Source organism: Schistosoma haematobium, chromosome 5 (genome assembly GCF_000699445.3).
Source record: "Schistosoma haematobium chromosome 5, whole genome shotgun sequence".
In the NCBI taxonomy this organism is placed as follows: Eukaryota; Metazoa; Platyhelminthes; class Trematoda; order Strigeidida; family Schistosomatidae; genus Schistosoma; species Schistosoma haematobium.
In genome coordinates, this window is record NC_067200.1 from 6923654 (window position 1) to 6945970 (window position 22317).

Genomic DNA, 22317 nt, shown 5'->3' on the forward strand with positions numbered 1-22317 from the left:
AGCTTCCAGCTGAAGAGAACACTCGTACATATATAGTTTTAATGTAAGAAACCTTGAATCTGGTCTTATGCGCTATTCGTGAACATTATTTATTTGCTTGTTTTTTTTTTAAAAAAACATGTATATCTGTACATTTGTGTTGTCAAATGTTTATTTACTTTTTCTGTTTTCAACAATTAGATCTTCCCTCCGTTATAATAAATTTAAAAACAGATGTTTACAAAACTTTGGGAGATTTCTCATTCGACATGAATCGTCTATTCACTAATTCACGTTTAATCTATCCAAAAGATACACCAGAATTTAATTGTACCGAAATTGTTGAAGCATTATTTGTTCAGAAAATGAAACTGTTCAAAGAAGAGAATTTATAAGAAACAAAAGAAGAATGAAATAATACCTATTTCGTTAATTGAATTGAACGCAGCATTCAGATTTCATTTGTATATCAATTTAAATTCTTTTTTTTTCTTTTGTGCACAATTGCCATTGGCAGCTTCAAGCTTATGCATTATTTATTACTACTGATATTGATAATTAGTAGTTTGTCAACCTAATGTGCATTTTTATTACTTTTTAAAAAAAACAAAATTCGAAATCATTTGATTTTCTACTGAAAGTAAACGAAAGGCCTCATGTTTTTCTACTTACTTCTACGAGTTTATTCATACATTGATCTCGGGTTACTTTTATAAAAACAAATAAATAGATGTGGTTTTTTGTAGACCCGAATTATAAACTGTAAATATTATATATGTATATCTTTGTTTATGTTAAATCAATCTTGTTTATCTTTGTTTACTCGACTTGTTGATCTAATCATACTTTTATTCACCATCTATTTCATCTTATTACCGACAATTTCGTCGATCTATACTTACATATGTATAAAGTCCCAATGTATCACATCTGTATACAGAATATATTTATATACACATTCGTATATTATATTTCTCTTTCTTTCTCTCTTACTCTCTATTCACTGTCAGTTATTATCATGCTTTTTTTATTAATATGTAATAAACAGTAAATAAGATCTAATGTTTTTTTATTTTGTTCTGTTTTCCCTATTTGTAAATTTGTGAAAATAAATTATTATGTACACAAACATATATATATATATATATATATATATATATAATATTTGTGAATCATCATCGTGTATTGTAAAATAATTGTATACTAAAGTCCTTATAGATTCTGCGAATCACCCTCTTTGAAGAAAGATATATCATTGTGCATTAAAGTCTTTGATTATTAGTAGTTGTATTATATACACTTGGTTTAGTGGGTAAAACAGTCGTGTTTCGTTGTTGTTTTTTTTGCTGGATAATAGTCGAAAGACTATTCGAACCAGAATACAACAACCCTTTCGTCATTTGTTATAAGTCTTGTCATGAAAATTTGTTTGATAAAGATCTCGGACCAACAGGATTCAGTGATTATTTTCTTATTGAGATCATGAACCGATTGATGTTAGACCACCGTTGGAAACCTGGAAGCACTGGACGGCTGTTTCGTCCTGTTGTGGGACTCCTCGGCAGTGCGCATCCATGATCTTGCTCGCGGGATTCGAACCCAGGGCCTTCAGTCTCGTACGCGAACGCTTAACCTACTGGACCACTGAGCCGGCATCTAATGGTGTTAGTGTGTAACATCAACCAATCCATGAAATTGCGCGAGCTTCTTCCATTGTACTGAGGTAGATACCTGTCTCTATCCGACACGGCCCGATCGAAGCTGCTACCTTGACGCGGTGGTCGGGCTTGCCTATCGTGATGACCCAACCGAGCTATATTGGCTGGAACATATGTTCCTGCAGGTTCTACCATGCCAGGCAGGTCGATTGGTGAACGGTAAGACTAAAAGCAGCAACTCAAGGTCTGAGGGCGAAGTCGTACTGCTGACTGTAGAGGGGTGTGACAGCAGTAAGGTGTTTCCTTCAGACAACCAGCATCTGCAGCGATGCTGCCTTCCCACAAGGAGGGGTGGGGTTAGAAAAGGTCGACCCTAAAAATGTCACACCTCACCTTACCTCACGGATTTCCGTCTCCGGCGGTAAGGCCCTTTGAAGAACGGAGCTAACACGTCAAAAACCTTCCACAAAAAGGCCGTGCGCGACCGGCCTCAAGCAGTTGTCCCTTGGGCTCTGCGGTCACGCTCCCAGGTCGTCAAGACCAACACTAATCCAATTTCCTTCTCAGGTCCCTCAAGAAATACCCTTCCACGGTGTGGGCAGCCGGGAAGTGATATCAGCCCTCATACCCGTGACAGCACAAGAGACCAAGGTGGTCACATTCAAATCTTTCCTACACCTTCTAATACCTCTCTTATCTCCCCGACTAACCCTCCCCACGTCTCTTTATCACCTCGCACCGCTAGGGCAAACGATTCGAGTACATGGAACGCCATTCCTGGTCTCCTGAAACCACGCTCTAAACTACACGTAGGAGCTTTTAACGTGCGAACACTTTGCCAAATAGGACAGCAGGCTTCCTTAGCTAAAACTTTAGAATCTCGCGCCATCGATGTGTGCTGCGTCTCCGAAACGCGCATACAGGATCCAAGTAGCGTCATTCATTTGACCTCACCATACCAAAATAAAGAACCGACTCGATTTACGCTTCGTGTATCTGGAAACCCTGATTCTGCTTGCCGTGGCCTCGCCGGCGTAGGTATAGCATTGAGTCCTAGGGCAGAACTAGTTCTCTTAGAGTGGATCCCAGTAGACAGTCGTTTGTGCGCTGTCCGACTGAACGGAACAGTAAGAATCCGGAAAGATAGGGACACTCGTCGTTGCCTCTTCGTCGTCTCTGCCTACTCTCCCACTGACTGCAGCTCAGATGATGTAAAAGATGAGTTTTACAGAAAGCTTTCGGACCTTCTCCGAAAAGCTAAGCGCTCGGATGTAGTAATAGTGGCCGGTGACTTTAATGCTCAAGTAGGTAAACTAAGCGATAGGGAAAGACACCTAGGTGGATCTTATGGTGTCGTGGCTCAAAGAACAGATAATGGCGACCGTCTGTTGCAGCTATGCTCAGATAACCGCCTGTTCCTTGCATATACTAACTTTAAGCATAAGGAAAAACATCTTTTAACATGGCGACCCCCTAGTTCGTCCCAACGTTGGACCCAAATAGATCACATCGCTATCAGCCACCGATGGAGGGGCTCGATAGAAGACTGTCGCTCATTCTGGAGCACATGCCTAGATTCAGATCATGCTCTAGTGCGAGCGCGTATTTGCTTGCGTCTTACTGGACGTAGGAAAGACGCTGCAAGGAAACCTCTTAGGGGCCTACTTAATGATAGTCAAGCTAAGAGTATATTTCAGGAACAACCAGGAAAACAGTTAGGCAGCCATGTATGTGATGCCCACCCCGAGGCAGCATGGAATGATATCCGAAAAGCTGTGGAAACAGCAGTGATATCTGCTAGTAAGGTAAACCAGAAGGTTAGGGAGCAACACTGGATCTCAGCAGCATCTATCTCACTGATAGATGCTCGGAAACTCATTCCACCTGGCTCTGAACATAATGAAGAGCGGAGTCAGCTTAAGCGCAAGCTGACAAGAAGCCTACGCAATGATCGCGAACAGTGGTGGGTGGCGAAAGCAAGAGAGATGGAAAAGGCAGCGGCAATAGGTAATAGCAGACAATTGTTCAGACTCGTTAAGGAAACCGGAATTAGGAACCCGACCGTTAGCGAAACAATCTCAGAGAATGATGGATATATTATTCATTCTCAATCCAGGAGATTGGATCGATGGGCAGAACACTTTAGGGATCAGTTCAACTGGCCTTCAGCCACACTTCGGTTTCCCACGATCTCTAGTCAACCTGAATGGCAAGTTAATGTAGGTCCTCCGTCCCTTTACGAAGTTGAAAAAGCCATAGGAAATCTGAAACGAGGGAGAGCAGCAGGCCCTGACAGGCTTACTCCTGAGATTTTTAAGGATGGTGACCTAGTATTAGCAATGAGATTAACCGAGGTCTTAGGTAGAATTTGGGAACTGGACGTAATCCCATCTGACTGGTCTCAATCACTGATTGTGCCAGTCTATAAGAAAGGACAAAAGTCCTCTTGTGACAATCACAGAGGAATCAGTTTGACTAATATAGTGTATAAAATATTAGCTTCAATGATACTTCGACGCCTAACCAAAGCTCGTGAAGAACAGACTAGAGAAAATCAGGCTGGTTTTCGACCTGGACGTGGTTGTATAGACCAGATATTCACACTACGTCAGGTCCTAGAACACAGACACACATTCAGACGCCCCACAATGGTAGTATTTCTCGACCTTAAGGCGGCATTCGACTCTGTTGATAGTGAGGTTCTATGACAGTGTTTGTCACTGAAAGGAGTACCAAAGAAGTACATTAACCTTGTAAAGGCTCTCTAATCGAACACAACTGGTAGAGTGAGAGCTTATGGCGAACTGTCATCAGAATTGATTACCTCAAGTGGTGTTCGTCAGGGCTGTCCACTCTCCCCATTCTTGTTCAACTTTGTGGTCGACGTACTTTTAGAGATAACACTCTCCTCATCTAAATTTCCAGGGGTTGAACTTCTACCAAGAGATTCACTTGTTGACTTGGAATATGCAGATGACATAGTTTTATTTGGTGAAGACGCTGGCAAAATGCAGAGTCTTCTGACCACTCTAAGCAACAGTGCAAGCATGTTCGGGATGCGATTCTCTCCCTCGAAATGCAAAATGTTGCTTCAGGATTGGGTTACATCGACACCCGAACTAGTGATAGGGAGTGAAGTAGTTGAGTGTGTCGACCGCTTCACTTATCTTGGAAGTCTCATCAGCCCTTGTGGTCTGGTGTGTGACGAAATCTCAGCACGGATACAGAAGGCTCGACTAGCTTTTGCCAACTTGCGTCATTTATGGCGTAGGCGAAATATCCGTCTATCAACCAAAGGACGTGTTTACTGCGCAGCAGTTCGTTCCGTCCTACTTTATGGCAGTGAAACATGGCCGGTAAGAGTAGAGGATATCCGTAGGCTACTAGTATTTGATCATAGGTGTCTTCGAAACATTGCTCGTATATCATGGGACCATCGAGTAAGTAACGCAGTTGTTAGGAAACGGGTACTAGGTAAGGATGGCAAATCAATTGATGAAGTAGTGAAACTTGATCAGTTGAGATGGCTGGGTCATGTGTTACGTATGCCGAACGACCGACTGCCTCGACGTGCGATGTTCAGTGGTATAGGAGTAGGTTGGAAGAAAGCTAGGGGCGGCCAAACCAAAACATGGCACCAGTCCATGAAGTCACTGACAAGTGGACTGAGTCATGTTGGTAGGTGTAGACTACCTGGTTGGGGACCGCGAGATGATAGCAACCGATGGTTAGAGACCCTGATTGACATGGCTCAAAATCGTTTGCAATGGCGCAGGTGCATCCACTCTTTGTGTTCTCCCAAATTCTAATCTTCTGAATTCTTCATGTCCCTTTTTTTCCTCTTTCCAAATTTATTTCACTGGATTATACTCTTTAAATTACATCTCCAAACCCTAATCTTCCCGATTACTGCTTATACTCTTATTACGTCTACCACTATGGGATTTGAATCGACAACTGTATCTCTGTGCTAATGTGGTGTGGCAACTCGAACTGATGTACGTACGTACGAAGTTCTACGTTGTTACTGACTGACTGACTGATCCGACACGGATAAGCTCCACCGGTCACGGCTGATTTTGAGGTTTGTTCAATTAAACCTTTGAATACGAATAAAAGTCCGTTCAAGATTGACTGGTTGTGAATACTTTTATATCATTGTGAATTTTCAGGATTAATTTCTTCTCAATACATGATATTTTGAATGTGAATATCCACCAACAAGTTTCATTTATTAGGTAACGCATTTAAATGGTGTTCTATTTACTTCTTTTAGATATTAGGATAATATATCTATGGGAATAAGAATGACATTAAAATAAGTTATTCAAAACCAGGTGATTTCTTTATTTACTTTTCACCTAATCTACGTAACAAACCAATGACAGTTGTAATTTATAACTTTATGTATGTATACTGTTCATTTATTTCAGTTCAGTAAACTAGGCCATGATACATATTGACAGAATGATAGTAAAATTATTCCTGTTTTGATTGGTAGATTGTTGCAGGCATGCAGAATACCGTGAAATTCTTATTATGCATCATAATTAAGATCATCGATGCAATTGTGTCGTGTTGATTTGAATTTTCGATGGTGACTCTAGTTCACCACTGAAAAAGCTAGGTCAAATTTATGAATTGTTGTATTTATTTTATTATAAGAGTAGTAAAGCATCTATTGTTCAAACGAATGATTTTATCCAACGAATAAACTATACCATTGGATAAACTTATATAATATTCATAATTTAGATCAATAGTTTTACTTCATCTTATGAACATACTAGACGATACAGTTTGTTAGGAACTTCAACTATTGTCACTTATTTTGTTTATAGATCAAATACACCAGATAAATGCTTTATCAAAACTTGACTTTTCCAAGGAACTAATCAGATCCGAGATACAACTGATTTTTCGGTTAAATTCTAAACACAGAGACAGCTTTTATGTATATCGCGTCATTAAAACGTTTCTAATTGATAAACATATCCTTTATGGAACCATATAGTGGATATGATGATGGTATGCTTACCTATTTTATAAGAAAACAACTCCTGTGTTGAGCGTAGTTACTTCATGTGATTCAGGAATATTTTAGCGCCTCTCAAGGACACTGCGACTTCAGTGAGATACAAAACTAAATATGATGGTTGATTTGATTTCCTATTTCATTTGCATTTTGATTCGCCAATAGATGGGGGCGATTTCATAAGGTCGTTTTACGTTCGTGGAACAGTCAGCAAATTATCATAACGTGTTATTATTAAATATAATTTATTTTACAATTGCTTGATTATCAGTTTTGAGCTTGTATAACAAGCAGTAATGGCGTAGATTATACGTATTATAATTGAATTGGTGATTGATCGACCAAGTAGTGGTCTAAATTTTCATTGATAAAGCAACATCTCCTTCTAAACTTGTGCTTTCATTATGTGTATATACTTATTACTATGTAAGAGACGTTATGAATACCGAGTAACAACAGGCTTTTGGAAATGGCCAGACATATTGTAAATAAAAAAACATATTGACATCGTGAATGTCGATAAGAATCGTCCTTCGAATTATAAAAAGCAACAGACAGACTGGTACCCAATGATTAAGATAATAGACAGGATTTGTTAATTTTGCTGCCTGTTATTTTAGTGTGAGAAATCCAGAACACGCGTCTCATGCTACTTGGGACTGGTCAGTTGAATATACCTGGATCCCATCGCTGATGTCCATTATGGGACTCAGACACAGAACCTTTCGCTCCAAACGCTGACGCATTTTCCACTAAGCTTCTGAGTTCTGGATGATTGAATATCAACAACAGGATAGTCTAAACCATTGTAAATTAATTAACTTTCAATGTTGAAATAAGACAAGTAGTACCGAATAAACAGTAAATCGGTTGAGGTATTGAATCTCCATCAACTAATGTAATTGGGACATCTATCACATATGTTTATCACTGCATATGTCGACGCATGATGGTTTCTGGAGTAAGAGTAAGTGTGAAGGAAGCTAACGATTATTAAATGCAGACTGTATCAGTTCATGAAGTGATTGACTATTGAATCGGACTGTATTATTAAGTGTGCACTACCTACGCAATTATTGTAATCAATGAATGAAGATTTTGGATGACATGGCTCAAAATCGGCTGCAGTGGATTACATTTATTCACTCGATGTCTTATAATACTTATACATCTTTGTTATGCAAATCTGTTCTGTTTTTTTAAATAATATGCCCACTATTTCTTACTACCATAGATACTATGACTACTTATATTAATCTGGTGTGCAGCTTGATGAGTTCATCTTTTTGTACTAATACATTGTGTTGGGATATTCGGAAAAATATCCCGAAAATTATCCTGTCAAGTCTAATGCTATTCTTGAACATGAAATGGTGTCACTTTCTTATTGGTCAATTTTTATGGTAGTCCTAACTGTATAAATATGCTTTTGTCTATAAAGTATTATTCCTATTCTTATTCTTCTTCTGACCCCATAAACAATTTCATCGACGGTTCGTGTTCTGATATATTGGAGATTGGGGAACAGTATTGGGGTCGTGTACTAGGATATCTGAAGTTGGTCAGTCGGTAGAAATTAGAGTAGCCACCCCACGGTCCACAATACATTGTGACAACATGAATCGAAGCATATATATGCCAAATGCCGCATTTTCTATGACTGATTGAAAACAAAATCAGCATAAAAATAACAATATCATACAAACTTTTTTCAAAGGTAATTATTATTAATTACATAGTAGACTACAAGTCAAATGATCCTATGTATATTTTATATATATATAACTATATATTTTTTTATCTTTCAAAATTCGACATATATAACTTTTTAAATTGGTTGTTCCATTATTCCGCGAAGTGAGCGAATTTTTCGAGCAATTGACATATCAACAAAACGATCACCGATACTAACTACCATACCACCAATAATCGATGGATCGATCTAAATTATTAATAAAATAGACGCACAGAGAAACAAAGTGATAAATATAATAAACATCTATTTATTATAACTTTAAATCATAGATATATATGTTGTTTGTATCTTCACACCGATGTTAAGAATTGGCATTGATCAGTCTCTTATTGGCATATGTCCATCCCGTGTGGATTCCCTCGATATTGACAATAGTAAGTGTGGTGCATATATATTTAATGTCCTCTTGTACCAATATTTATGTGTTCAAATAAATAAAATAAATAAATAAGAGTTGACAATGTCAAATGATACTTTTCAGGATTGACAACTATCCTAGTGTCACTATAGATACCCCTTTTTAGAAATCATAGAAGTCATCTAACATTTTAAGGATTGATCTCATTGCTGCAGTACACAGATTATATAGTTTAGCTTGCTGAAAACGCTGACATAATGTAGTCTCTTGAAAGTCTAGAGTGATAATGAAAAAGCGTTTCGAATGAGGCTTTCTCCCTCCCGTTGCTTCAGAACTAGTCTGTGTCATTGCTTAGACTGATTGTATAGAATGAAGCAGCTAAGCGTGTTGATTAGTTCATGTATGTTGAAAGAATCACCAGTGCTGATAGCTGACTATATCTTGGCACATATTTAGAAACCTAACTTGGCTTTTGCCAAACGGCATCACTGGAAGAGCGGGTGCGATTTTCATCTATCAAAAGAGGGACAAGTATACTACACAGCAGTCAGTTTTGCGTTATTTTATGGCTATAAAACACTTGTATGCCAAAAGTATTTGATTATAGGTATCTTCAGAGCATTGTTTAGGTATTTTGATACTACTGAATGAGTAGTGTTGATATTAAGCCTAGATTCTTGGGTAAATTATACGATAACAATGTGAGTCTTTATGGACTGAAACATGTTACGCAAGTCCAGCCACCGTAAACTTGGCACTCAATGCTGGCTGAAGTAGAAATAAGTTGGAAGAAAACTTATGGCAATCACACAACAATGTGACCTCAGTTCATATTGTCATTGGGAGTTTTCTGAGCTATATTGATAGATGTAACAATAACTGGTTGATTATTTGCTTAGATGACACGACTAAGATTAGGTCGCACAGATGTAGATGGATTCATTCTTCACCTACCCTGTAAAGTCTTGAGCTGAAATTTTGTTTATTTCTCAAAATCAGCTCATTTTATCGAATCATATTCTCCGATGTTTAGTTTTTCTTACTATTACTTCGGCTCCTTTGTTATTCATTTTACTGTGTTGTGTTAACTTCGACTAATTTATATTAATTATGGCCAACTGAAGACTATGCATTCAACAAATGATATATAAACACTTACCTCTAAAGTTAGCTGTAATTTTTCGCCGGGTTTTAAAAATCCATTAAGGGCATTCCGTAATTCATTTTCTGATGTTTTATCTAGAGGTTTCGCAGTTCGTACAGTACAGCTAACTTCACCTCGATAGGCAGTCATAATTTGTTCAAATTTGTCAATAACTGAATTAATTTTAGATAAACGACCATTTTCAGCAAGTATAACTGGTTAAAAATAAGAGAATAAGCAAACCACATAGTGAATCAAAACGAAGAGCGGTAAACCCTCTAATAATCTAAAAACACACATCAATAACATACTATAAACTGTAGTATATTATTGACCACTGATTAGTGATCACTATCATGTTTGTCCAGTCTTTAAAGTTGATCGAATTCTATCAACAAAGCTACAATATTGTCACTAGTCTAAGTGACTAGACATCTCCCGTGAAATGCCTTGATCTTAGGTGGTCATCAATATTAAACCTCAGACCTAGGTCTCACACTATTTATTTAAACACAAACATTGGTACAAGGGGCATCAAATAGATATGCGCCACATAAATGATTCGATTTGTGTGAGGGTTGGGATACTACCCGGGTGCCCAAACCGAAGCAGGTGGTTTTCTTAGGGGGCCACACCCGGAGCCTTCGGTCTGAAGGTCTGATCCACAAGGCAGTGGAACATCGTGAGGAGATGCAGTCCCATGGTAGCCGCTGACCAACAATAGGTTCATACGCCATTTGTTCCCTCGGGATACTAGAGCCCATGTGCACCATTGGTTTGGAATCAGGATTTTCCAACTCCCCTAGGTGGACTCTCCGTGTCTCAAACTGGTTGGGACTCATTAACAAGACGCATTTGGGATCTTGAAATAACTGGTACTACCTGTAAGCATAATCACCGTAAGAGTATTTCCCTTGTAATCTTACGCTTTCCCAACACTATTTGTTAAAAACAAACCACACTTCAGAAGTGGATGACATGAATGATTTTTCCCGACGATAAATAATAATAACCAAGATACATCAAAATTATCCTGTAAAGTGTCCCTAATTGCGATGGTATTTTCAAGATTACAGATTTGCCTTCTCTTTTTATGAAATTTCTTTATATAATTTCGTGTTTGTGACATCTTTCAAGAAGGTTTAAGCTGATTGCTTTGATGTAATGGTGATAGGTGTGTTGTTTTTCTAAACCAAAAAGATTAGTGATCCATATGTTTAAATAGAGTTCGTTGATTCAGAGAAATTATCTAAATAGGTTAGAAAACTTTGATTTTGAGCCCATGGTCAATATGAGTTTTAAGTTCTTAAAGGAAATAACAACTTACAAATCTAACATGAAAATGCACAAATTGATTTTGCTTAACTGTTTTATGTACTACATACTTTTAAGTATAAAAGCTTAAAGGGTCTTTGTGAAGAAGTCAGTCAGCTACAACGTAGGAACAGGCATATATACACATCAGTCCAAGTTGCCATACCTCATTAACACAACAAGATGGACACCGGATTCATAAAAGTAGTTAATTCAGAGGTGGTAATATATAAAAGAAAGATTGCATGTAAGGACATAGTACAGGAAGAAAGATATGAAGCGATTTTAATCTCATAGTTTAAAGGAAGACAGAGAGTGTATACACCTACGCCATTGTGACCGATTCTCAGCCATGTCACCAAGAGTCTCCAACCATTGGTTATGATAGTCACGCGGACCCCAACCAAGTAGTCTGCATCTACAAACATGGCTCAGACTAGAAGTTAGTGTCTTCAAGCACTGATGCCACGTTTTGGTTTGGCCGTCCCTTACTTTCTTCCAACCATCTCCAACACCGGTTAGCATTGCACGTCGTGGTAATCGGTGTTCAAGCATACGTAACACGTGGCCCAACCATCTCAGTCGATGAAGATTCACAACCTCATCAACTGATTTACCATCATTCCCTAATACCCTGCGTTTAACCTCACTATTACTTACCCGGTGATCCCAGCAGATGCGAGCAATATTTTTAATGCATCTGTGGTCAAATACTAGTAGCTTTCGAGTGTTTGTGAAGAAAATAAACTATTATCACAATTATCTTTAGAAAAATCAAAAATTAAATTACCAAATAAATTTTTCGTAGCTTCATTCACTTTTAATTTGTTTAGTGCTTGATCAATTCCATTAATTTTAGTTAATCTTTGTAAACTTGGATCAAGACAAAATTCATGTAATTTCACATCATTTTTAAGTGTATTCTTAATTAATTGAATATCTTTCTCAATTTTATCTAATGCTTTCTGTTTTGTAGCAGCTGAGTATAAAGCAGAAGCATAACGTCCTTCTAAACCGAACACTTGAATAGGAGGCTAATAGTGATTGTGTTATAAAAAAAAATTGGTAGAACAAAAAAAAGAACAGAAGAAACGTATAGTTGATTGAAAAAAAACAAAGAAAATCTGATTTCTCATCAGGTACTCTACTACAATTATAAATCCAAATTAATAATCCATAAAATTGGCTAGATTTAAGGCAGAGTATATCATTTGGACCTGACCGTTGTTGCTGCCTTGACGTGGTGGTCGGGCTTGCCTATCGTGATGAAGCAACCGAGCTATACTGGCTGGAACAACCGTTCCTCAAGGCCCTATCATGTCAGACAGGTCGGTTGAAGAGCGGTAAGACTAAAAGCAACAAACCTAGGGTTCGAAGGATTAACACACCCACTAACACAAGAGATCGCTAAGTTTTCATTTTGCTGCCGATAAATGGATGATACATTTATCATTTGCAACAACCAGACGGACATCCTAGAAACACTCGAGCCTTTCAATACAGTTCACCCGTCCATAAAATTCACATGGGAGAAGGAAAATGGGGTTAGAATAGCCTTTCTAGATGTTCTACTTACAAGGAGGAAGGACGGGTCAATATACAAACTTTCTTAGTTTTGTCCCTCTACAACACAAAAGGAACCTTGTCAAGACACTGTATCATAAAATCAAGACTATATGCTCTGTGGATACGATTGAGGATGAAAAAGTCATTATACATAACCCTGAAGGAAAAGGGATATCCCGAGAAATTTATAAATAAAAACATAGCCAATAAAAGACAGCATAGAGAATGCCCAACTGTAAATAAAAAGCTTCTGTATATACGCTTACAATTCAGAGGCGACGCACCGAGTGAAATGCTAAGACTCAACATCATGTGTACTATATAATATGTAAGCGAGAATGATCATAATCGGTTGTTTGCTTAATCAGACTTGTAGATAGTCTGACAGGCGTTATATGAGTTATCTTCTCCCATCCTTATTATTATTGTAATGGTTGACGGATTGTTGTTGGATTGTGTCGGCTTGTTGTCGGTTTTTGGTGTGGAAATATATTTACATTCTAGTCAGGCTAATCGCATGTTTTTGATCTGAGTCGTGTTAAAGTCCTGTAGAATAGACACTGGGAGGGAATCTAGTGTAGATATTCGTCTAAGGCAAATTAACGTCCCATTTGTAAAGACGAAGAAAAACCTAGCGTTATAGTAGTGGTTAGAACGGATCTACGCTTATATATTCAGTTAAAGTGGATCTTGTAACAATAAACCGGATGATCTGAAATATTTATTACAACAGCAAAATGCTCTCATCAAATTATTGGTCAGGAATATGTCAGTATCCCTAAGAAGCCAGGTATCTAATTCTACTATGACTTCGGATTCTATTGCTAATTCAACAAATGAATTTAGATTTAATCCAGAAAGTAGAATTACTTTTGTGGCGTGGTTTAAGCGCCATGAGGATCTGTTTATGAAGAATTACAAAGAGTGAGATAAAGGTTCGAAACAAAGATTATTACTACGGAAGCTCGGAGTGTATGAACATGAAAAGTTCTGTAATTTTACTCTTCCAAAGAAGCCAATCGACATAACCTTTAGAGAAACAGTATATTTGGCGAAAGATCATTAATTTTTCACACTAAATATTAGTGTCTCCAGCTTGTAAAAAACCACATAACGATTATGTGACGTATGAAAGCATCGTGAACCGGGAATGTGAGCGGTTCCGGTTACAAGAAGTGTCCTCAGGTCAGTTTAAATGTCTTATTTTTGTCTGTGGGTTACAATCTGCAGCAGATGCAGAGATCAGGACACAGATTTTAGCGAGGACCGAACAAGATCCCAATATCTGTCTGCAGTCAGTATCTGAAGAATGTCAGAGAATGGTGTATCGGTTTGATGTCTTGTGTCAAGGAGATGTCTTGAGATGGCGTTGCTCAATGCTTTTAATCCGTTTGACTTTAGATTTTTCGGAATATGTCCTTTGAATCGAACGTAGGGTCTCCTTTCTGTTCAACTAATGTAACTGATTTGGCAGACATGTAAACTTGTATACACAGTCAGTGATACCATTAAAGGGATACCTACTGACCTCTGATTGTATTAAAGAACATGTTGTTTTGGACAGGACAATCAGTTTAGCTGCAGGATAAGTTCTCGTCAATGCAGTTTTTAGTCTCATGTTGAGTGACCCTGTGACATCACCTTTGAATTTAAGTTGAATAAAAATGGGTTTTTTATTTACTGTAGTTTTTTTTGGTTTTTTATCCTCACGTTTTCCATATTTCTCAATAAGTTTCAGTGGATATCCGTTACTCTTTAAACATTTTAAACATTCATTACTTCCTCTTCGAGTGTACCGGCAGTACATATTCGTTCTGTTCTGTGAAAGTGTTTTAACAAGTGCCTTTTAGTAAATGATCGGACAAAAGCTATTGAAATTGGGATAAATTCCATTTCATGTGTCTTTCCTATAAACTGAACATTGAACTGTGTCATCTTTCCTTCGTTTTGTTGGGATATCGAGAAAATGGAACTTTTTTTCATTTTCATGTTCCATGGTAAACTGGATATTTGAATGGGCTTCGTTGAAAAGTTTTAACAGATTTGTTGCATGTTGCTGATTATTACATACGATGAAGGTATCATCAACATACCTCGAATAACACATCATTTCATCAATCGTTCCTTTGAGATTGGTTCTTTTGAGAGTAGCCATGAAAATATCTGCTAGGATATGACCTAACGAACTTCCCATTGCTACACCATTAGTTTGTCGGTATATGATATCGTTGAACTGGAAATGAACATCTTGTGTACACATGATTAACAGTCGTTTGAATCCTGATGCTGGTAGAGGTAGGATGTCAGAATGATAGGAAATCACGTCTATGGTTTCAAGAAGTGATATGTTGATGATATCTTCATCGTATGTAATAATCAACAACATGCAACAAATTTGCTAAAACTTTTCAACGAAGCCCGTCCAAATATCCAGCTTACTATGGAACTGTCTGTCTGAGTTAACGGACGTATGAAACATCAGTATCTGGAAACCATTCTCGTACTTTGTTTTTTTACTCACTAATGCAAATTAAGTCGATGAATATGTACGAGGTTAAGAGGGATATATATAGCACAAATTAGTTTATTCACGTAGAAATAACTAATTGAAATGTCCACCACCGTATTACAAACGTGCAGATTGACGGGGAATTGCTGAAATTTTTCCAAAATAAATAAAACTTATTTCTAGACGAACTTTGAAAGTGAGTTTCTTATTGTTTTAGTATGAAAACGGTTGTCAACAGACTACTTCGTTTTTGCTCAAAATATATCGCGCATATGACTACATATATACGTAAATCCATCCCCAATGAAGACATAATAAATCATTATACAAATAAAAACTTTTCTTTCAAAAAACCAAACACAATATGCTTGGAACGTACCTGTATAAGTGCCAGCACCGGAGTAGAAGTACTTAGACGTCGAACCTATAATTTATACCAGTGTGAAAGTTTTTCATTATTATGTACATATATATTTAACGTTTGACTAAAAAAGACCAGTAACGCATATCACTTAAGAGGGAAGAGTAGACTAGATAACAAACAAAAGTAGACAACTATGCAAACAAATTACAAGGGCGTGGTCAGACTGCAAACATGTAATTATGTGATACTAAGAAGCAAGAAATCAAAAAGCAAACGTGACTAAACTGGATCAAAAACTATGTAACTGAAAATATTGATTACTCAGTGGTTTACAGTTACGAAAATACCTACCAAATCCTTTATGGGTTTAGGGAGAAGCTACTCTTCTAGTCATCTGAACTGAGATAAGTGAGTAGGTAGGTACCAAAAGTACTTATGGATAGTTGATATGATCCTTCCACAAGTTGACGAAAGTTCTTGATAGTACAATACACTGACAATCAACAAGTATGCTGTTGAGAAGTTTAGTGTTTTTCGACTACCTAGAAATTCGTGAAAGCTTACCATTACATTTTTAATCATTTGTGGAGTTAAACCAGCTATCAAATTAGACAAATGGACTTTAAGTGCATTCTTCAGAAAAACACGGTGTATCTGAGATTCGATCAGATACGATTTTGGTTAGTGAATCCAGTACAAACTGACCTAGTGACAAGGTTAGAGGCTTTAGGATTTATTTTAACCTAATGTTTTAAGGAAAGACATGTTATTCCGTTAATTTCGGTTATCAACATAGTCTAAGGATATAAATGTGAAAATATTGAACTGGTATTGTTTAGTAAAATTTACGACATATCATATCAGGACAGAGAGAGAAAATTAAGGGGAAAAGTAAATGAGTGAAACTACAAACAATAAAAAACCAGCAATGAGAAGCTTAAAGATGAACAAACAGATAAGTATCAAAATACAGACGAAAACTTGGACTACAGTAAAATAACGTTAGCTCACAAAAGTATAAGGAATTTCATAGTCCTTAATTTACTGGGTTTGGTGGGAACAAGTACATATGAAATTTTCACTGCTTTATCAATTTCCATTGGATGAGAAGTCCAGTGTACTCGCAGACAGTGAGAGTATACTCGTGTTATCTTGAAGGAAAACTTGGAGTAAAATGATCACTTTAAGCACGTCATCCTAGCAACTCTCTTACTGAATATTACTTGCTGGTGATGAGGCTTGTTAGGAGAAAAGGTGGCAAGCTTATAACATGGTACCGAGGAATGGAAGATATTTTTACTATTAGCATCCCTTACCGTATCACAACGTTGTGAATAGGATCCTAAAGGTGATGAAATTGACTATGCACGGTTGTTGTTAAACATAGATCAGAAAAGAGGCAGGTGGTTGTGTTTTAACTTTCCATTGTCTTGCCCACAACTAGGAAGATCCGCCATCAAAATGTATTACGCCTATTTCACTTACCAGTCAGTTAGGTCAATCATACGCAACGTAAAATCTAACATATATGTACATCAGTTCAAGTTATCACGCCACCCTTTACTTGCTTTTTTCTAAACTGTAAGACACACTATTCTTCTTGCTGTATGATTTTTATTATTTTTTTACAGTTATGATACTTTGCTTTCTCAAACGCGTTCCTTAGCTCAATATTGTAATAAGATAATTTCCGTGGAGTAGCCACATTAAAAAGCTGAGTAAAACAGACATTTAGGCGGCTACATATGAGGTGAATTTAGGAAGCTGGTTTACCAAGGTGAGTCCCTGTATATATGGCTTTGAGGTATTTAGGGTTATATACATAAGTAATCTAATTGTTTGTGCTTCGGACAATATCATGTAAGTTAGAAATTAGTCCATCATAGTTTAAAAAGGAACCCAGAAATGTCTATTGTTACAAAAATTGTTGGGATAGTTCGCATTACAAGGTACTGCCAAATTTTGAACTGAGTGACAACGAAATATAAATGGGTAATCCCACTTAGTCCTCATACCTATTGCGACTCAAAACTAATTGTACAAATTTCTACCTGGCAATCGAGTTATACATACAACTATCCCATAAACTTAAGATATTTTTGAATTACTTTGGTAAAGTATTTATTGTGAAAGGAAAGTTCCAGCAACATTAACCTACTTTTCATTAATTATATGCCTTTGTCGCTGGCTTTTCAAGAAGTTGGGGTTCTCGTTGTGATAAATTAACCAATAAAATTAGATATAAATCTATGGCTATAGAAGGGGCCCACAATATTTGTTGTGAAACTTCGAAGTATATACTTACACCTTGCATTAATTCAGTGTATTACTAAGTTTTGATTTCAATGTCTTCGCGGTTAGGGAGAGAATAAAAGAAATCTGGATTTCTGTAACATGACCTTAAATACAACCCAATAATTTCGAGTTCGGAAACTAAAGATTCAGTTCCTGTTAGACAGTAGGTAGGTGGGTAAAACTATACAATGCCGACGGTTAATGGACAACGATGAGACGGAATCTCAATGTCGGTAATCTCGAGATATTTTGCCTCGACCCTCTACAAGTCTAGGAGATTGTATGAAGGAAAACGTTAGGGAATCTATAGAATACCCTAAACGCTTATGCTCGTACATGAACCAAAGGGCTAAGAGAAGAGGCAACGTTTCAGCATTATGGGGAGGTGGTAGTACTACATCATTAGTGGAGGAAGATTATAGTAAAGCTCAGGTATACTCGAATTACTTTGGCAATGCATATATCGTAGGGATGACCCCTTTAGTCCATAAAACCCCATAGATACACACACTTTGGACACTATGGCCATCAAGGTACCCAATGTATTTGGTCTGCTAAGTAAGCATGATATAGGCGGATCCATAGGATATGATGAAATGCATCTTAGGTTACTAAATGAATCAGGAAATTTTGTCGCGAATCCCTTAAGCTTATGTTTTAGTCCATGTGCAACACAAAGTATATTTCCAAAAGACTAGAATGCCATAGTAAGTCCTATCTTCAAAACATGCACGAAACAAACCTGAGGACCATCAACCCGAAAACCTAACTAGAGTGGTTGTTAACACTTTTAAAAATACTATTTGGACGTTCTTTAAGTTTCTAGACGACAATTGGGTTGTTTTATGAAAAGCAGAATGGCTTTAGAGCAGGTTATTCCTGTCTCACTAACTTATTGGTAAGCCGTTAAACTTTTTGTGCGCTTAATTGTCAGAAGTTACCTGTATTGACTTCAGCAAAGATTCTGACAAAGTTCCTCACGACCGGCTGTTATGTAAGTTAAGTAATATCGCGGCCTTCGAGGCAAATTGTTAATGTGAATAAAGGACGTTCTAGTTGGGCGCCAACAAAGTGTATGGATGAACTCAAAATTGTCTAGATGGGGAACTGCTCAGCTAAGTGTCTCTGGGTACAATTTTGGGGCCAGTGCTGTTCCTCCTCTATGTAAGTGACGTTGCTAGTTTCCTGTCATTATCCGTTTTGTTACATGCTGACGATGTCAAGATATGGAGAGCGATAAATTTTGATGGCGTTTTGTTCTCTGAGCTGGATGGTTTGGTCGTGGAGCTTTCATCGTTCTTCTGAACGACATCATCAGCACAAACTTCAGATAGAAGTGAAGTGTTCGAATTTCTCCATATGTGTTTCACAGCTTGTTCTGTGCACCTCGATGTTGATTGGTTCTTGTTGACCTTAAATTTATCATTGTTTACTTCTTTGTTTTGGTTGTGTCTCCCATTGGTTTGATTTTTGTTCCCATATTTATGCATGGTTTTCCTGATTGGTTGATAAATTGGATTGATTTCAATATGTTTGTTGATTGCTGATTGACCTGAGTGCCAGGCTTCTAGAAATTCTCTGGTGTTTTTGGAGTTTCCTCTGTCTAAGATTTCTACATTTTCCCAATCGAATGAGTGTCCGTAGTTATCCACGTGTATTGAAATAAGTGAAGAAATATCATGGCGTTTGACTGCTAATTGATGTTCATGTAGGCGTAGGTGGAGGGGACGTCCGCTTTGTCCGATGTAGTGTTTGTCGCAGTTGGTACAGTTTATTTTGTAGATAATGTTTGATTTGTTCTCCTTTGTTATTTCATCTTTTGGTTTGCATAAGATTGATTGTAGTGATTTTGTTGGTTTGTGTGCCACACCTATCCCGAAGGTTTTCAGCAGTCTCGTTGCAGTTTCTGATATTCCTTGTATGTACGGTAGGGTGATCCTTTTACTGATTTTTGTGCCTGACTTGGGTTGTGATGCTGTGTGCCGTTGGTGCTTTTTGATAAAGTTGATTGGGTAGCCGTTCTTTTGAAATATGTCCTTCAGGTATTTCTCTTCATTTCTTCGTGCTGCCAGTGTGCTGCAGTGTGTCCTCGCCCTCTTGAGCGATAAATGGTAAAAGTGATGGCTTAGAGCTTCAAAATGACCTGGAGAAATTGTCTGAATGGTCTTGAATCTGGCAGTTGCTGATAAATGCTTCCAAGTGCATTATGGTGCATATTGTGGTCACAGAGGTACAGATACACACGGTGAATGACAATTTGTTTGCTGTCCAGATACACAAAGACTTTTCTACTTAATGTTTTTCGTTTGGGATCATGAACCGGCTGATGTTAGACCACCTTTGAAAACCTGGAAGCACTGGATGGCCGTTTCGTCTTATTGTGGGACTCCTAAGCAGTGCGCATCCACGATCCCGCTCGCGGGATTTGAGCCTAGGGCCTTCAGTTTTGCCCGCGAACGCTTAACCTACTAGACCACGACACAATGACTTAGGGGTCATTGACAGCCCAAACTTAAAAACTACTGTACGCTGTCAATGTTAAACCCTTTTTGACTTTGTTAACAGTATTTGTGTGTCCTAAACTCGAGTACTGCGTAAAAGCAGCTAGCCCCTGCCTAAAATGAGACAGTGACCAGTAAAGAACTGCAACTAGGCTTATTCCTGGGGTAACGAAGCTCCTGTATGATGTTCGACTAGCCGAACTCAACCTAAATCTATTGCCATATGGAAGAACCATAGGTAACTTGATCAGCTTTTAAACTGCCTAGTGATAAATTTGCATCTGACATCCTCTCATCGTTCAATTTATGAGGATACTTTAATTAGTTCACAAGCTCACAGTAAATCACTTGTCAGCTGACTATCGACTTTCCAATTGGATTGTCGACGAACGGAATTCATTAGAGCTCCATCTGTCGGCGCTTTCAAAAGAAGGTTGGATCAACTGAGAAATCGCTATTGTCAGGGCTAATAAAGGCTGCCCAGCTTCCCATACTTTCCACAATGAATCTGAGTGACTAATCAAAATTAAGTTCACCTCTGTTAAACATCAACCCAAATTAAAGACGTTGCAAAGACTCGTGGCTTTTATTATATTCCGAATTAAGAAGAATTGGATGATTTCCTAGTGGAACAAAATTTCAAGAGCAGTATCTTACGATTAGGTTTGTTAGGTAAGGATCTATAATCTATGAGTACTGCGGCTAGCAGTTAAGATGGATTCGAAACGCAGTACGGTGATTTCCAACTGAAATAATAGAGCCAGCCTTAATACGTTCAGTACTTAAGTTACAACTCAATCCCATGATCTCGCTTCGTAATTTCCGAGATTTTTCACAGACGTCGGTCTGGTTAGCTCTTTCTACTGGCTGACACAAAATTTACCCTTGAAACTGTTTTATTTCGTCAATATGTTATAGCTTTACCAGTAAATATAATGGAACGATCACAGATATTAGCGGCGGGACTTGTGTACTACTAATAACTAATTATTTCTATAACAACCGATACATTGCCACAATCAAATTTAGTATTGTCTGGTAGATACGAAAGTATGGAAGTATACTTACAAGTCATTGTAACAATAATCTAATAAGCAGCTAGGAAAATCAAATCCAAAAGGAATAATGTCAACTGATTACTTTTCACATGATGGGCAATAAATGTCACGCAAAGTAAACAGAATCGGCGAGGACATGAGTTCGAGAAATAACGAAGATATATGACTAGAAGCTCAAGACAAACTTACGAGAACGCCAAACATCCCGGAAACTTCAAACAGCCTCTACTACGCGACAAACCTTCAAGGTCAATGATTGCACCGTTCAATACCTTCATAACAATCATCCGTAAGCTAACTAATATATTCGTTCTCGGATGGCAGGATATATTTCTGGCAATCAATTTGTGTCCAGGATCTACTATTTTCATCATTTTGTTTTCGTCTCTATGAACGAATGCTGCTTACAAGATAATTTTACAGTTGACGATGTCCTATGGCAGGTATAAGTCCCCCTTTACATATGAAGGAAATCGATTTCTACGGTAATTTCGTCTATGTTCTAAGAACTATTTTTATTGCACTGTCGATTATCACTATGCAGTGTACCTGAGTTTAGTCAACGAAACCGGTTCGAAGGCTCGAACTGAACCTTTAGAAAGAAACGCATTAGATAGTGGATCTTTACCTTTCATGATGTGAACAGCTTGCAATTAACCTTCTTACAATCTAAACAACCTCCGTGTTCTCTTAAGAATGCTCACTAGTGTTTGGTTGCCCAATAAACTTCTTGAGGAATACTTATAAACAAAAGAGTAAATGGTAAAATAAGTTGTGGTT

The 22317-nt window shown here is 37.6% G+C and overlaps 2 protein-coding genes across 2 annotated transcripts in view; one reads left to right on the plus strand and one right to left on the minus strand.

Moving 5' to 3' along the window:
- GOLGA7_3 (Golgin sub A member 7) overlaps positions 1-1564 on the plus strand; it is a 62065-nt gene extending 60501 nt beyond the window's left edge. The window contains exon 33 of the mRNA XM_051217392.1: positions 181-1564. Within this exon, the coding sequence (XP_051064788.1) occupies positions 181-374 (194 nt within the window). The 3' untranslated portion in view covers positions 375-1564. The remainder of the gene's footprint in view (positions 1-180) is intronic.
- Positions 1565-4654: 3090 nt separating this feature from the next.
- Positions 4655-21791, minus strand: ATP5O (ATP synthase subunit O, mitochondrial). Its single transcript, XM_051217394.1, has 5 exons — positions 21727-21791; positions 15699-15743; positions 12035-12278; positions 9946-10145; positions 4655-8614 (listed from the first exon to the last, which is right to left on the minus strand). Exons 1-5 carry the CDS (start codon positions 21739-21741, stop codon positions 8501-8503), a joined length of 618 nt encoding a protein of 205 aa, XP_051064789.1. The 5' UTR covers positions 21742-21791; the 3' UTR covers positions 4655-8500.
- Positions 21792-22317: the final 526 nt, after the last annotated feature.

What these genes read in the sequence shown, in the direction of transcription:
- ATP5O (XM_051217394.1), bottom strand. An exon ending in CGGTGCTGGCACTTATACAG is followed by an intron (nt 12,279 to 15,698) that starts GTACGTTCCAAG and finishes AATCACTATTAG; the next exon opens with CCTCCTATTCAAGTGTTCGG. An exon ending in AATTACAGCTAACTTTAGAG is followed by an intron (nt 8,615 to 9,945) that starts GTAAGTGTTTAT and finishes TTAATAATTTAG; the next exon opens with ATCGATCCATCGATTATTGG.